The 16,365-nt window shown below is 40.8% G+C and overlaps 1 protein-coding gene across 1 annotated transcript in view; it reads right to left on the reverse strand.

Moving 5' to 3' along the window:
* Positions 1 to 16,365, reverse strand: part of LOC141128789 (amine oxidase [flavin-containing] A-like) — a 201,021-nt gene that overhangs the window by 62,776 nt on the left and 121,880 nt on the right. The window contains exons 5-6 of the mRNA XM_073616286.1: positions 13,990 to 14,081; positions 7,235 to 7,376 (exon numbers count right to left, since the gene is read on the reverse strand). Of these exons, the coding sequence (XP_073472387.1) occupies positions 7,235 to 7,376; positions 13,990 to 14,081 (234 nt within the window). The remainder of the gene's footprint in view (positions 1 to 7,234; positions 7,377 to 13,989; positions 14,082 to 16,365) is intronic.

Consider the following 16,365-nt stretch of genomic DNA (forward strand, 5'->3'; position numbering starts at 1 on the left):
GATTTTATGCGATAGACCAAAACAAAGTGGAACATAATTGTGAAGTGGAAGGAATATGATAAATTGTTTTTAAATTTTTTTACAAATAAATATGTGAAAAGTGTGGCATGCATTTGTATTCAGCCCCCCTGAGTCAATACTTTGTAGAATCACCTTTCGCTGTAATTACAGCTGCAAGTCTTTTTGGGTAGGTCTCTAGCAGCTTTGCACATCTAGAGAGTGACATGTTTGCCCATTCTTCTTTGCAAAATAGCTCAAGCTCTGTCAGATTGGATGGGGAGCGTCTGTGCACAGCAATTTTCAAGTCTTGCCACAGATTCTCAATTGGATTTATGTCTGGACTTTGACTGGGCCATTCTAACACATGAATATGCTTTGATCTAAACCATTCTATTGTAGCTCTGGCTGTATGTTTAGGGTCATTGTCCTGCTGGAAGGTGAACCTCCATCCCAGTCTCAGGTCTTTTGCAGACTCTAACAGGTTTTCTTCTAAGATTGCCCTGTATTTGGCCCCATCGATCTTCCCATCAACTCTGACCAGCTTCCCTGTCCCTGCTGAAGAAAAGCATCCCCACAACATGATGCTGCCACCACGTTTCACGGTGGGGATGGTGTGTTCAGGGTGATGTGCAGTGTTAGTTCTCCACCACACATAGCATTTTGCTTTTAGGCCAAAAAATACAATTTTGGTCTCATCTGACCAGAGCACCTTCCTCCACATGTTTGTTGTGTCCCCCACACGGCTTCTCGCAAACTGCAAATGGGACTTCTTGCTTTCTTTCAACAATGGCTTTGTTCTTGCCCCTCTTCCATAAAGGCCAGATTTGTGGAGTACACGACTAGAAGTTGTCCTGTGGACAGATTCTCCCACCTGAGCTGTGGATCTCTGCAGCTCCTCTAGAGTTACAATGGGCTTCTTGGCTGCTTCTCTGATTATGGCTCTCCTTGCCCAGCCTGTCAGTTTAGGTGGACGGCCATGTCTTGGTAGGTTTGCAGTTGTGCCGTACTCTTTCCATTTTTGGATGATGGATTGAACAGTGCTCTGTGAGATGTTCAAAGCTTGGAATATTTTTTTTAACCTAACCCTGCTTTAAACTTCTCCATAAGTTTATCCCTGACCTGTCTGGTGTGTTCCTAGGCCTTCGTGATACTGTTTGTTCACTAAGATTCTCTACCAAACCTCTGAGGGCTTCACAAAACAGCTGTATTTATACTGAGATTAAATTACACACAGGTGGACTCTATGTACTAATTAGGTGAGTTCTGAAGGCAATTGGTTCCACTAGATTTTAATTAGGGATATCAGAGTAAAGGGAGCTGAATACAAATGCACTGCACACTTTTCAATTTTTTTTTTTTTTTTTTTAATTTCGAAAGGCCATTTATCATTTTCCTTCTACTTCACAATTATATGCCACTTTGTGTTGGTCTATCACATAAAAGAATCTAAATAAAATACATTTATTTTTTTGGTTGTAACATGAGAAAAAGTGGAAAATGTCAAGGGGTATGAATACTTTTTAAAGGCACTGTATGCTACACGGACTGCACTATATACTCTGAACTGTATTATATATACTATACGGACTACAAAATATACACCGAACTGTATTATATATACTATACGGACTGCACTATATATTCTGAATTGTATTATATATATATACCACACTAACTGCCCTATATACTCTGAACTGTAATATATATATATATATATATATATATATATATATATATATATATATATATATATATATATATATATATATATATATATATATATATATATTACACTGACTGACTGCACACTACACACTACCTACCTAATCTCCATTCATTCACTATATACGGCCGCCGTGTAAGCAGCAACTTTATATAGAGTGGGGCGTGGACTTAGCCCCTGAGCTATGATTGGTCAAAGGCACCCTGCCTTTGGCCAATCATGGCTCTCACAGCACATCGCGATCAGGCTTTAGCCAATCAGCAGCCGTCAATGCACTGCGATCTCACAGTGCATTATGGGGCGCTCCGCGGTGGGCAAACTTGCCGCGAGCGCCCCATATGTTTATCTGTTCTACGAACAAACGAACACCTATGTTGGAGTCGAACTTACGTTCGACTCCAACATCGGGACCATCCTTACTCAGCATTACCAACATTTTCATTCTGTGGGTACCTTGGTTGAAGGTGCTTCTGCCATTGTATTGCAATGGCACTGAAAGGAACATGGAGGTGTTATTCTGCATGAACAACATTAGTTTTATATTAGATCTCTAATCACTTGCACTGAGCGAAAATCTTCTATTGGATTTTATGTGCATTTAAAGCATGTATATATATATAGATATATATATATATATATATCTATATATATATATATTGGATGCAGCCCCAAACACATTAGTTAGGTGTGTATACCTGTAGGTGGATGCTTCTGTTAAATATCTTCCCTGCAGTGCCTCCTTCATAGCCGTTGGCTAGTGTCCTGAGCAGCTCTCTTATGGTGCTTAGTAATGCTACTAAGAAAATTTTCACCACTCACCCGTCCCTTTCTGGCCCTCTGCCATTCATATTGCTCTTATTACTATTCTCCCACAATGCAGCAGAATCTCCACAGCACATTTACAGAAAGCAATGTGTGCAGCTAGTCATGCTTTTTTGTCAGCCCAAAACGTCCCTCTTCCTTGCAATCACTGCAGCAGTGTTCAGATTATACACAGGACTGCAATATTATAATTTATTATTATAGATTCTGTTCACTTGCTCAGCTGGCCTCTGAAATGTGCCTAGCAAGAAGAGAAGTAATATTGATAAATGTAGGTAAATAAAAGCTGAGAGGTGTGTGTTTCAAATTATTTGTTGAAAAGTGCTAAGTGCTTTGTGCTACTCTTTAAATCAACACATTAAATAAAAAAAATATAAAAATATATATATATAATTTTCAATATATATATATATATATATATATATATATATATATATATATATATATATATATATATATATATATATATATATATATATATATTTCAATATATTTAATGTGTTGATTTAAAGAGTAGCACAAAGCACTTAGCAATTAATTTAATTAATTAATTTAATTAATTTGAAACACACACCTGTCACAATAAAAAGAGCAGTGCCATACCCACTGTCCCTTTAAAACTTTTCATAAAAGACCCTACCCATATAGTTGTCTCAGTGGTGGTAGCAGCTCACAATTAACCATCTGCGCAGGACACCTCCAAAATTTTCTCTAGAATCTAAATGTGTGAATTGAACCAAACCTAATTTTTAGGGACCACAAAGATGACATCCCTGTACCTGAGTTCCCTTTAGGAAATCTATTTTTTATTCTCCTAGAATTCATTTTCCAATGTTTTATTTCAATAATACCACGTACGTGTTTGCTGTTTTGTGCAATTTAGTCTAAATTACTACTGGAATTATGATCACAGTTATGATCATTCCATATGCTAAAAAAGATAAAGCTGAAAAAAACCCTTAGTTTACACAACACACTCCACAAACTGTATTACATCTAAATTAAAAAAAAATCCACTTTGTCTGATCATTACTTTTATGAACGAAAAAACTTAGGAAATAATCAATCTTCCCACACATGTAAGAAGTAGCAAAGGTGGAGTATTAGGAAGCTGAGTAAAAGCTGACCATGGGGTGGGCTTTACACAGGCCCTGTCACTTTCCCTGCATAGGCAAGATGACAGGGACTCTAATGATTCAGTTAGAATTTTTAGTACATTTATAAGCACATTTACAATGTTCAATGGTATGTACTGACCATGCAGTATCTGATTATAATAATTCCAAAAATGAACCTATTACACATTATCACTTACCATCCATACTTCTTCGTCTTCATTTCTTTGCAAATGTACATGTATGTGTATATGTATGTATGCAAATATATGTACACATATGTGTATGTATGTTATCCATGATACTCTGGTAGAATTATGATTTTATCAGTGACATTTACATTTACAACATACATTATCCTGTCTCCTGTTGCAGCCTTAAGAAGAGGGAAATTTCCTGATCCCCAAAATCCATTAGCTGCTTTTCAGTACACACTAATAAATTATTTTGGACTCTTTCATCCCTTGGTCTGCGCTCCTTTTATTTGTAGCTGCAAAGGCAAGAAGATAGGGACTCTTTAAAGATTCAGTCAGAAATTTTAGGGTATTCACAAGTACATTTGGTCAGTGAGGTTACCTAGGTTGGGGATTCAGGTGGGATCATTGACCAAATATAGTCATAATCTTCAGAAGTCCCATGGGGAGCTGTATTGTGGGACAAGAGAATCAGCAGAAGAGGATCTTCATGTTGGAAGGTCATTGGGGCACCATTCATCATGACTGATGTTGGATCTACATCACTGAATGGCATTGCATTTACATAGGGGTAAAGTTTTTCTTTTTAAATTAAGGGCTTTTTCACAGTGTCTGCGTGTTTATTTATTATTTTACTTGTTTTTGTGAATGAGTAACAAAGGGTACTCATTATTCATTCATGTTGTAGGGGGTAAAGCCAGATATTTGTGGGCCCCGTATCTTAACACCTTGGTGCCAGCGCCTCCTGGCCCTTTAAGGGGTTTCAGATGCTGGGAGGCTGGGCAGGGTTTTTGATCATGTGATCACCGGGATCAAAAGCAAACGGGAACTTTCCGTTACACGCCGGTAACTGTGTCAGGAGCACGTAGGGCGCGCGCTCTCGGCACAGCTGTGTTTGCAATGCGGTATGCAAAGGCCCTCCCAACCAAGAGGCTGCAAAAGTGCGTGCCATCGGCAATAAGATGTTAAAGAGGGCTTCCAGATTGAAATAAATCCCCCCCCCCAACATGCAGTACAGGAAAGTCAGGATGAGGCCCTTAACCCCATCAACATGATGAGCTTTGCAGGGGAGGGAGGCTTTGCATCCCCTTAATGTTGAGGGCATATGGACTGGTATGGTTCAGGATTGGGGGAGGCACATGGTCACTGCCCCTCTCTTTTCTAGCTAGCCATTAAGTTCTGGTAGTGAATATGAAGGGGACCTCATGCCGTTTTTATTTTTGGTGAACAATGTGAACTGTCCCTTAAAAAATGGGATGAGTTCCTTCTCAAAATCCTTACCAGACACTTATCTATGACCCCATGCATTTTTTACAAACAGAACCAGCCAGCCACCCAGGAAATGTAATCTAGCAGAAATATTTTTTCTTTTTTAATGTTACTTCTGCTGGAGTACATCATATACAGTGGGGACGGAAAGTGTTCAGACCCCCTTACATTTTTTCACTCTTTGTTATATTGCAGCCATTTGCTAAAATCATTTAAGCTCATTTTTTTTTCCTCATTAATGTACACACAGCACCCCATATTGACAGAAAAACACAGAATTGTTAACATTTTTGCAGATTTATTAAAAAAGAAAAACTGAAATATCACACGGTCCTAGGTATTGAGACCCTTTGCCCAGTATTTAGTAGAAGCACCCTTTTGATCTAATACAGCCATGAGTCTTTTTCAGAAAGATGCAACAAGTTTTTCACACCGGGATTTGGGGATCCTCTGCCATTCCTCCTTGCAGATCCTCTCCAGTTCTGTCAGGTTGGATGGTAAACGTTGGTGGACAGCCATTTTTAGGTCTCTCCAGAGATGCTCAATTGGGTTTAAGTCAGGGCTCTGGCTGGGCCATTCAAGAACAGTCACGGAGTTGTTGTGAAGCCACTCCTTCGTTATTTTAGCTGTGTGCTTAGGGTCATTGTCTTGTTGGAAGGTAAAGCTTTGGCCCAGTCTGAGGTCCTGAGCACTCTGGAGAAGGTTTTCGTCCAGGATATCCCTGTACTTGGCCGCATTCATCTTTCCCTCGATTGCAACCAGTTGTCCTGTCCCTGCAGCTGAAAAACACCACCACAGCATGATGCTGCCACCACCATGCTTCACTGTTGGGACTGTATTGGACAGGTGATGAGCAGTGCCTGGTTTTCTCCACACATACCGCTTAGAATTAAGGCCAAAAAGTTCTATCTTGGTCTCATCAGACCAGAGAATCTTATTTCTCACCATCTTGGAGTCCTTCAGGTGCAGGATTTCATGTGTCTTGCACTGAGGAGAGGCTTCCGTTGGGCCACTCTGCCATAACTGGTGGAGGGCTGCTGTGATGGTTGACTTTCTACAACTTTCTCCCATCTCCCGACTGCATCTCTGGAGCTCAGCCACAGTGATCTTTGGGTTCTTCTTTACCTCTCTCACCAAGGCTCTTCTCCCCAGATAGCTGAGTTTGGCCGGACAGCCAGCTCTAGGAAGGGTTCTGGTCGTCCCAAATGTCTTCCATTTAAGGATTATGGAGGCCACTGTGCTCTTAGGAACCTTAAGTGCAGCAGAAATTTTTTCATAACCTTGGCCAGATCTGTGCCTTGCCACAATTCTGTCTCTGAGCTCTTCAGGCAGTCCATTTGACCTCATGATTCGCATTTGCTCTGACATGCACTGTGAGTTGTAAGGTCTTATATAGACAGGTGTGTGGCTTTCCTAATCAAGTCCAATCAGTATAATCAAACACAGCTGGACTCAAATGAAGGTGTAGAACCATCTCAAGGATGATCAGAAGAAATGAACAGCACCTGAGTTAAATATATGAGTGTCACAAAGGGTCTGAATACTTAGGACCATGTGATATTTCAGTTTTTCTTTTTTTATAAATCTGCAAAAATGTCAACAATTCTGTGTTTTTCTGTCAATATGGGGTGCTGAGTGTACATTAATGAGGGAAAAAAATGAGCTTAAATGATTTTAGCAAATGGCTGCAATATAACAAAGAGTGAAAAATTTAAGGGGGTCTGAATACTTTCCGTCCCCACTGTAGATGCGCAACTTCTTGTGCAGGTTTAGGACACCCCCAACCATGTTATTTAAAAGAATTGTGTATTTTTATTGTTGTCCTTTAAAACACCAGCTTTTGCTGAACTTTACTATTTTTTTTTTACATTGGTACCTGTTCCTCATGGCAGTGCCCAGCCTCCCCTTCTTTTTTTTAACAAAAAGCCGTGGAAAAGGCCTGAAAAAATGACATAGACTTTAATGGGGTTCGGCAAACATTCAGTGAATCTAATATTACTCAGTTTGCTCATCCCTGCCTGTGAATTTATTACTTTTTATATATTTAGCATAACATACATATTGTCAGCGTATGACTGTTTCTGGCACATATTAAATAAAAGATGTGTTACCTGACCTCCATTTTCCACAGAAAACATGCGATCTGTTCCTCCACAAAGTTTTGTGTACCACAGGAACCACAAAGCAGAAACATGCTGTGTTTCGGAGGTGACATTCACATTCACAAAAAGCTGAGCAAACTTTTTACCTGCTCTGAAAAAAAAACAAAAAAAAAAAAACAAGCATCTATTTCACATTCTTATTAAGTACTATCAGGTGCCATTTTATTAGACTACAATAATATGCTCTAGCCCTGTTATGTAATTAAGGTAATAGAAACCACGCAAAACATATTGATACTATTTTGAAATTATTCTAATGTAATTGTGGCAGGCCGGATTTACTATTTAACTTGTGATTTTACCTGACAATTAGGGGTTAATTCACTAATTGAGCAGATACTGTTTGTTTAGAAAATTGGATGTTCACTACTTAGAAGCTGTTATAGAAGCTATGGACTGTGTTTTTTTTTTTTTTTTATTGTATGTGCTGCTTTTGGATACACATGTAGATTTAGGTGTCAGCAGCATGCAGCATAGCCAGAACACTTGGTGGTGGACCTGTGGTCCTCAGACTAAAACATTGTAATTCCAGTGTTCGCCAGCGGGTGACTCCGAGCAGCCAGCAGAGCTTAAAGCAGTGTTAAAGGATAAGTTCACCTTTTAACAAGAAATAATAAATGCACATTTTTTTGCAGGTAAAAAAATGTGCATTTACTATTTTTTGTTTTATGAGCCTGGAAAGCATTGCACCAGCGGTCAGCAGATTGCTGATGCCATGCAGGTCTACTGTGGACTGACAGTGTAAGCTGTATACAGGCAGTTTTACACTGACAGGAAGAATCAATGAACTACCACAGCGCTCAACAGCGCCTTGGAAGTAAATTGAGAACTACAAGCTGATAGCCGCAAAAGCTGTAGGTAGTTGTAGTCCATTCATTCACAGAACAATGTAAATGAATGACGCAGCTGGGCGGCTGGAGCCTCACACACCGCGCTCTCTTTAGATTATGGCAGCGAGCGGGGGGAGTAGATCCCCTGCTCGCTGTCAAAACTTGGGAATATGGGTGTAACATGTAGCATGTTACAAAAAGGTGAACTTATCCTTTAAACCCAGAAACCTAAAATTGAACATATTGAAGCTTACCAATCCTTAGATGTGGTAGTTGCAATAGTTTTTCTGGCTTTTTTTCACCTTGTGATCTGGCCAGTAACACACTTCCTGCCTTAGTGTGCCTACACTATGAATGAAAGAGCAGCAAAGACACCTTTGGACATTAACATAGCTAAAGAATAGCCAACATAAACTATGCTAAACTACCTCTAGCAACTAATAGCTGACAGTGATATAATTAACATGAGCTAACTAGGCACTTAAACCAGCCTAGGTGACCAGACTATTCGGCACATATAACCCTCAACACAAAGTACTGTACAATAGACATTATTACAAGTATAAACACATAGATGAGAAGACAGACAGGAACAATAGGGGATTCGATTAACAATGGGAAGAAGACACTTAGGAAGCACACTATGGGAGAGACCTACTTACAACAAACACATTATGGCAGGCAACCCCCAAGTGGTTTGAGACGATTACATTACCATCTACAGTCATTGCTGGTTTGTGGCATAGAGGCCCCAGATATGTATATGGAACCTCCAGTTCCCAGAGCTAGTGTGTTTTGGGTAGATATAGACCTGAATACAAACAAGACGACTCCAAGGGTCCCCCAGGCATGCACCTCCCAAAGAGTAGTGTTCCCTTAAAAGCCAGGACCCATAGTCAGTAGGCAAGAGGCCACCCTGCAGTCCCCTCCAAAAGACCCTGTCCTGGCTGTGTCTGTCACAGACACCCAAGCATTAAATCATCCCCCAAAATTTAGAGACCACCCTCTCCACATGCACATAAAAACACATGCCTCAAGAGTCATTGGCATATGAAAATGGTAATTGTGTTACATATTATCATGCACATCAGAGTGAAAGCAATAATTTTAGGGCCATCATTTATGGTTAATTCTAAACTGATAACCTGTAAAGGTTTTTAAAGCATCGCCTGGACAAATATTGTGCGCTGAAGTTTGTTGTCATTTCACAAACGCACACTTTTAAGGCTTGACATCTTGACAGGCTTGGGTATTTATTTACTGCAACCTCATCTTTTAAATTTTGCAAAAAAATTGGGTAACATATTACATTTGTGTGCCCTAAAATTAACTTTAGTGTATTTTTCACTGAATATATGCATATAATATTTTGTTGCACCAATATCATATGACAAAGAATTGCAACTATCACTTTTTTTGTTCTTCAGGGTCTCTGTTTTCAGAATTATATGTTTGGGGGTTTTCGGGCCTAAAGTGTGAATTTTAACATGTGTTTCAAAAAAAGGAAAAAACGACTCTGGTGAGCCTGCTGTCATGCTCATGGTCACCTCATGTCATTTTCTGAACCAGAGGCGTTGCTAGGGGGTGGCTTTTGGGGCTATAGCCCTGAATCTGGGGCCCATAGCCCCGAGTCTCGGCAGGGGTCACCAAGGGGAGAGGAGGTTCTATGGGGACCCTGATGTAAGTGGGGGCTCTCTGGGGACCCTGCTGCAAGGGGGAGGCTCTCTGGGGACCCTAATGTAAGGGGGGCTCTCTGGGAACCCTGATGTAAGTGGGGGGCTCTCTGGGGACCCTGATGTAAGTGGGGGGCTCTCTGGGGACCCTGATGTAAGGGGGGGGCTCTCTGGGGACCCTGATGTAAGGGGGAGGCTCTCTGGGGACCCTAATGTAAGGGGGAGGCTCTCTGGGGACCCTAATGTAAGGGGGAGGCTCTCTGGGGACCCTGATGTAAGGAGGAGGCTCTCTGGGGACCCTGATGTAAGGGGGGGGGCTCTCTGGGGACCCTGATGTAAGTGGGGGGCTCTCTGGGGATATATACACACACACACGTATATTACTGTATATACATGTGTATGCCTGCCCAAGCACATGAATTTCTTTATTACGCTGCTATGGGCTCTAGCCCCAGATCTTTTGTAGACCTAGCAACGCCCCTGTTCTGAACAATTTTCTCATGCTCTTAAAACACTCTGATGATGTAGAGGTCTGGCAGTGGGGTTATGGCAGCTCAGAATGCTCTATATCCAAAACTTCCAGAAATGCTGATTTTGAAGTGTATATTGATTGGTTTGCGTGGCAGTTATAGCGTCTACAAACTATAGTATATATACTGGAATTTATTTTTTTATATACTTGTAATGGCAGTGACCTGCGACTTTTAGTGACTGTGATAGTGGGGCAGGCAATCTGACAGCAGCTGGCATAGACATCACCAGTGACACTAATACAGTGATCAGTGATAATACTATACACTGTCACTGTACTAAGGACACTGACTGGGAAGGAGTTAACATCTCTGGGTAATCAAGCGGTTAAATGTGTGACTAACAAATGTTAATTTGTGTAATATGTGCTGCTTTTTAATAAAAATCTATTTGCTCCTTTTCCTTGCTTTGCATGGAGAAGAAACAAAGAGTTTATTCTCTCTGTACAGAGCCATGGTTAGTTTGCAAACACAGTGCTCAGGGCTGTGAATAGACACAGACGATCAGCAGGTCTCCATACCCCCTCAACTGTCCCTAATTTTGAGGGATTGTGCCTCATTTAAGTACCTCTGTTCCCCTTTCCTCCCCTTTGTCCCTCATTTTGGTCTGATCTTAATACACTGTGTGCACAATTATTAGGCAAGTTTTATTTTTGAGGATTAATTTCATTATTGAACAACTGCAGTGCTTTCAGTCTATCCAATATAGCCACCCTTCTTTTCAATAACAGTCAAAAGCCTTCCATTTATGGAGTCTGTCAGTTTCTTGATCTGTTGACGATCAAATTTTTGTGCAGCAGCAACCACAGCCTCCCAGACACTGTTCAGAGAGGTGTACTGTTTTCCATCACCATAAATCTCCCATTTAGGAAGGGCCCACAAGTTCTCAATAGGGTTTAGGTCAGGTGAGGAAGGGGGTCCTGTCATTTTTCTAGCATCTTTCAACATTTTTCACTCCTCACAATGCAGCACTAATGTGCATCCTTAAAATGAATTGGCAATTTACTATTTTTTTTTCTGTTTACTTATCTGACTTATGCCTATATCTAATTTCACTTCCTCCTCAAGGGGGTCGTGGCGCCGTGCGTCATTTCCGGTTGTGCATTGACTCCTGGGAGAACTTGGTGAGCTTGGCATGGTGTCTGTGGAAATTCTTGGCCAGCTTGGCATCGCATGGCTCCAGTAACATTTAACATTGGCGTCTCTGGAAATTCCTGGCCAGCTTGGCATCGCACGGCTCCAGTAACATTTAACATTGGCGTCTATGGAAAATCCTGGCCAGCTTGGCATTGCATGGCTCCAGTAACATTTAACATTGGCGTCTATAGAAAATCTTGCACCTCACTGCACATGCGCGAAAGATTGGCAGGTGCATGCTGGGTAGCCAGCATGCACAGAATCCAGGATGAAGGACATTGTGGCTTCAAATGCCCACACTGGAGATGGCCGCGCTGTGCAGAAACTTCACAAAGTAAGAAAACAATGCTGCACAGATAGAAAACTGGGCATAGTTTACAGCATACATTTGTTACATTGCACGAGGCATGAGTATTCTAGGGGTAGTTTTATCTTAAAAGTCATATTTCGTCCGGAACTCCGCTTTAAGGCCTTTATTGGCTAACCACACAGTTGAGTACTTCAACACATGCGATGAAGAATTGTCCTGCTTAAATATCATGGTCTTCTTTAAAGATGCAGACTTATTCCTGTACCACTGCTTGAAGAAAGTGTCTTCTAAAAACTGGCAGTAGGTTTTGGAGTTAATTTTTAGTTTATCTTCAACTAGCTCATCTTTAATAATACCAGCCCATACCATTACCCCACCTCCACCTTGCTGGAAACTGAGTCGAAGTGGAGCTCTGTGCTCATTACTGATCCAGCCACAGGCTCATCCATCTGATCCGTCAAGAGTCACTCTCATCTCATCAGTCCATAAAACCTTTGAAAAACCTGTCTTCAGATATTTCTTGGCCCAGTCTTGACGTCTCAACTTATGTGTCTTGTTCAGTGGTGATCAGGTTTCAGCCTTCCTTACCTTGGTCGTGTCTCTGAGCACTGAATACCTTGTACTTCTGAGCACCCTGGGTAGGTTATAGTTCTGGAATATGACAGCACTGGAGGAGAATGGGTTTCTGGTAGCGTCACGTTTGATTCTTCTCAAATCTTTGGCAGTAAATTTGCGTCTTTTGGTTCTCAACATGTTTCTTGTGACCCTGTTGACTATTTGCAACAAATGTTTAATGGTTCTGTGATCACACTCTGATATCTTAGCAATTTCAAGAGTGCTGCATCCCTCCGAAAGACTTTTTACAATTTTTGACTTTTCAGAGTCAGTTAAATCTATTTTTTTGGCCCATTTTGCCTGGGGAAAAGAAGCTGCCTAATAATTATGCAGACCTTGATATAGGATGTTGATCTCCTTAGGCCACACCCTACCTCATTACACAAATACACATAACCTGAAATGCTTAAATCCAATAAGCATTCAAGTTTATTCAGCATGGACTTGGAAAATATGCATAAAAAAGATGATTTGGACAAAATTCTCACTTGCCTAATAATTGTGCACACAGTGTAATTGTATATAAAATGCACTACTTATCTATCAAAACATGTTTTGCAGTGCTAAACCTTTGATCTATTTTCTAAATTGCTGCATTTTTAAATTCCAAAAGCCAATATAAAGGAATAGTAGTGGTAAAAAAAACAATTGTGGGTTGAACCAATCAATTTTTTGTACATTTCTCCTTTTAGGGGGCATGGCAGGGGGTGTGTCCTATGCCTGCATACTTTTGCTACTAGGTGTCCCTCATTCCCATCTCAGAAAGTTGGGAAGTATGGGACTCAGTTGGTGGGGAAGCAGGAAGCGATGTAAAGGTACGGCCCTGTGCCTGTAGGAGCCACCCATCTGCAGTACAAAGCAGGCGGACGGTCCTGAAGTGGTTAAAACCCTTGACATTATTTTTTTGTTTGTTTTTTGTTTTTGTCTGCCTTTGTCCTGTTGGAAAATGTTTCTTTTCCTTTTCCTCATACAGACACAACAGGATAGAAGGTGGAAACCTCTCCAAATTGAGGGGAAATTTCTTCGTAAGCAGATGTCACACGAACAGGATTCAATTTCTAATTGCTTTCTGATATCAAAATTGTTAAAAATAGAGAGTAAAAATCTCCCTGTTGAGGACACAATAACAACCTGACAGTTCTTACCCTAAAACCAAAAATATATATATTGCTGAATATCAATCCTTAAATGTGGTGGCTGCATTAGTTACATTTTTTTTCTCACTGTTATCAACTGGTGTTTCTGTTCTAGTGTAATAACACTCAATTTCTGCACTGTATGAATGGAGAAGCCGTGTTATCACTCTAGGCTGCTCTGCTGATTTGGACTGAAAACATACTCTTCTCCTCATCTTCATTACATAAGGAGAAGGGTTTTTGTAGTTCTCAGAAGATAGGTGGGAAAACGAATAACACTGGTATATCAGTTCACTGCGCAGGGCACTAGAAATTGTACTTACCCTAAAAAAAAAAAGAAAAGAAAAAAGCAGCCACACAAGTAAGGACTGGTAAACTGCAATATATAATATTTTTTAGATATCTTTTAAGTATAGATGTGCTAGTATCCTCATTGTTATTACAGCTCAAAGAAAGGTAATTGGAAATCTTACCTTGTCCAGCAAACTTTGTCAATAAACTCCTTCATCGTCATCTTGTCCCACTCCAATGCATGAGGAGCTTTCCATGGGGCATCAACAGGAATCTAAAAAATATAAGATAATAAATGAAAGATGCATATGGTTATATATACAAGCCTTAGCCACTCTATTTCAGCCACGTGACTAATTTTCAAATCTCATTGGACTCAACTCAAATACTGTCACTTTTTGAAAATTAGTATCCATATCCTGGTGTGTTGACTTTGTGAACTAAGCCTATAGTCACTACTAAACATACCATATGTCACTCCAGGTGAGATCAGGCTCCACACATTGTAGTTATGCCTCAGGTGCTGGATAGGCTTATCTCCACTGAAGTAATCAATCGTACCAGCAACAGGAACCCCACACACCAAGCTGTAAAATAATATCCTTCCTTTATTAAAATAGCCAGCAGGAACAAGTACTATCTAAGGTGTTTTTCACCATGCACAATGCTTTCTCAAGCACAAACTCTTGCAGAATAGTACTTGTTCCTGCTGTCTTTTTAATAAGGGAAATATATTATTTTTGCATCATGTGGTGCAGTGTTCCTGTTGCTGGTAAAGTTAAGCCTATAGTCATGTTTGTTGTGTGTCAGAAAAATGTGTGTGTGTGAATCAGTTCTTAGGCCTCATGTACACTGCTGCTGCTAAACTGCTCCTGAACTCTCCTCTATGTTATCTTATCAGTACATGTACACTGGGTCATTTATAGTGGTTTCTAGGCTTTTTTAGAGTTTAGAGGCTTTTTCTGGAATGCAAAAATATGGGTTCAGATGCTGAGTTTAGAGGCATTTCAAGCACCAAAAGCTTATAAACACAGTAAATTGCGTTTAGCCGCATTTCGTTTACAGACGTTTTTCATTTTTGGCTATTTTGAAAAAAAAATGCTTTTTTTTTTTTTAAGATGCTTCTAAATGCAAACGCTTCAAAGCGCGGCAAAACGCAGCTAAACGCGGCATTTGTGAACGCAGCAAAATGGACGTTTTAAACGTGGCTTGCTATCTGTCAAGTTAAATAGTTCAGGAGAGGTTGTAAAAATGTCCCGTGTACCTGAAGTCTTATTAGTGATAATATTTATACATTGTTAGGTCTTGGAATGGGAGCTTTTGGCACCAATGTTTTTGGTATCGAATGTGGCAAAAATGCTGCTGCAGAGTGCTATGATTTACATATGTATGAGATTAGTATTAGGGTCAGAGTTTAGGTTAAAGCTACTGTAAGCTCCTGGAAAACAGTTAAAACTGAACCCTTCTAACCTTTACTAAGGATGAGTCAAAGGTTTGATCCGAACCTAGGTTCGGACCGAACATTGGCTGCTTGGACATTTGTTGGGCGGGAGCCGAAAATCATATTTAGAAGTAGTATTTCTACTGCTTCTGTATATGACAGCTTCCCGCTGTCACTGGTTCCTCAGAAAGGTCCCTAGAAACCACTGACATCACAGGGAATCCAGTGACATCACTAGCCATATTTGGGCAATGTCATTGGCCAAATGTGTCTATGGCCATAATTTGGTCAATGATGTCTACTTTTTCCGCCCTTTTCTTTATATAGCTGATGACAGCTTGAGGAGCTGTCATTTGGCTAAGTAAACTACCAGGATCGGTCGTGTGCGCTGGGTCATCAAATGTTTTTTTTTGTCGGTGGTTGGTGGGCATTCTGATTTACAATGAGGGCCATTTTTTGGAGATTCTTATTTTTTTTAATAAATGACTTGTCAAACGTTTGGGTGTCTATTTCTAGGTTACAGCTTGAATTTTTTTTTGTGAATCTGTGAATGCGTAGGGCTACTATGTACGATGTATACAAACACATGGGGGGGAGGTGTTTTCAGATTCTGGTAAGCCCCCTGCCCGCAGATCCCTCTAACCACAAGCCAGGGCTGTGGGGATGAGGCAATGGTCCTCATCAACATGGGCATAGGACACCCCCCATGTTGAAGGTATGTGGCCTAGTATGGTTCAGGAGAGGGGACGCACCCTTGCCACCCCCCCCCCCCCTTTTTGGCCAGCCAAGCTACATATTTAGACTAAAGTGGTTCTAAAGACTTTTAAAATGAAGATAATAAACATGTTATACCTAACTTCTCCGTGCAATGGTTTTGCACAGAGTGGTCCCTTTCCTCCACTTCTGGGGTTTCTGCCGCCACTCTCTGCTCCTCCTCTTCTGCATATGCACCATATCAAGCTGTGTGTTATGGGGACACAGGTGTGAGCACGCTCCCAAGCCTGGCTGTGTGTGTCCTCAGACACACAGCATGGCTCAGCCCCACTCCCTACTCCCGCTTTACAGAATTTGACTGGCAGCAGCAGGAGCCAATAGCTCTCGCTTGTCTCAGTGTAGC

Source organism: Aquarana catesbeiana, linkage group LG02 (assembly GCF_042186555.1).
Source record: "Aquarana catesbeiana isolate 2022-GZ linkage group LG02, ASM4218655v1, whole genome shotgun sequence".
Lineage (NCBI taxonomy): Eukaryota > Metazoa > Chordata > Amphibia > Anura > Ranidae > Aquarana > Aquarana catesbeiana.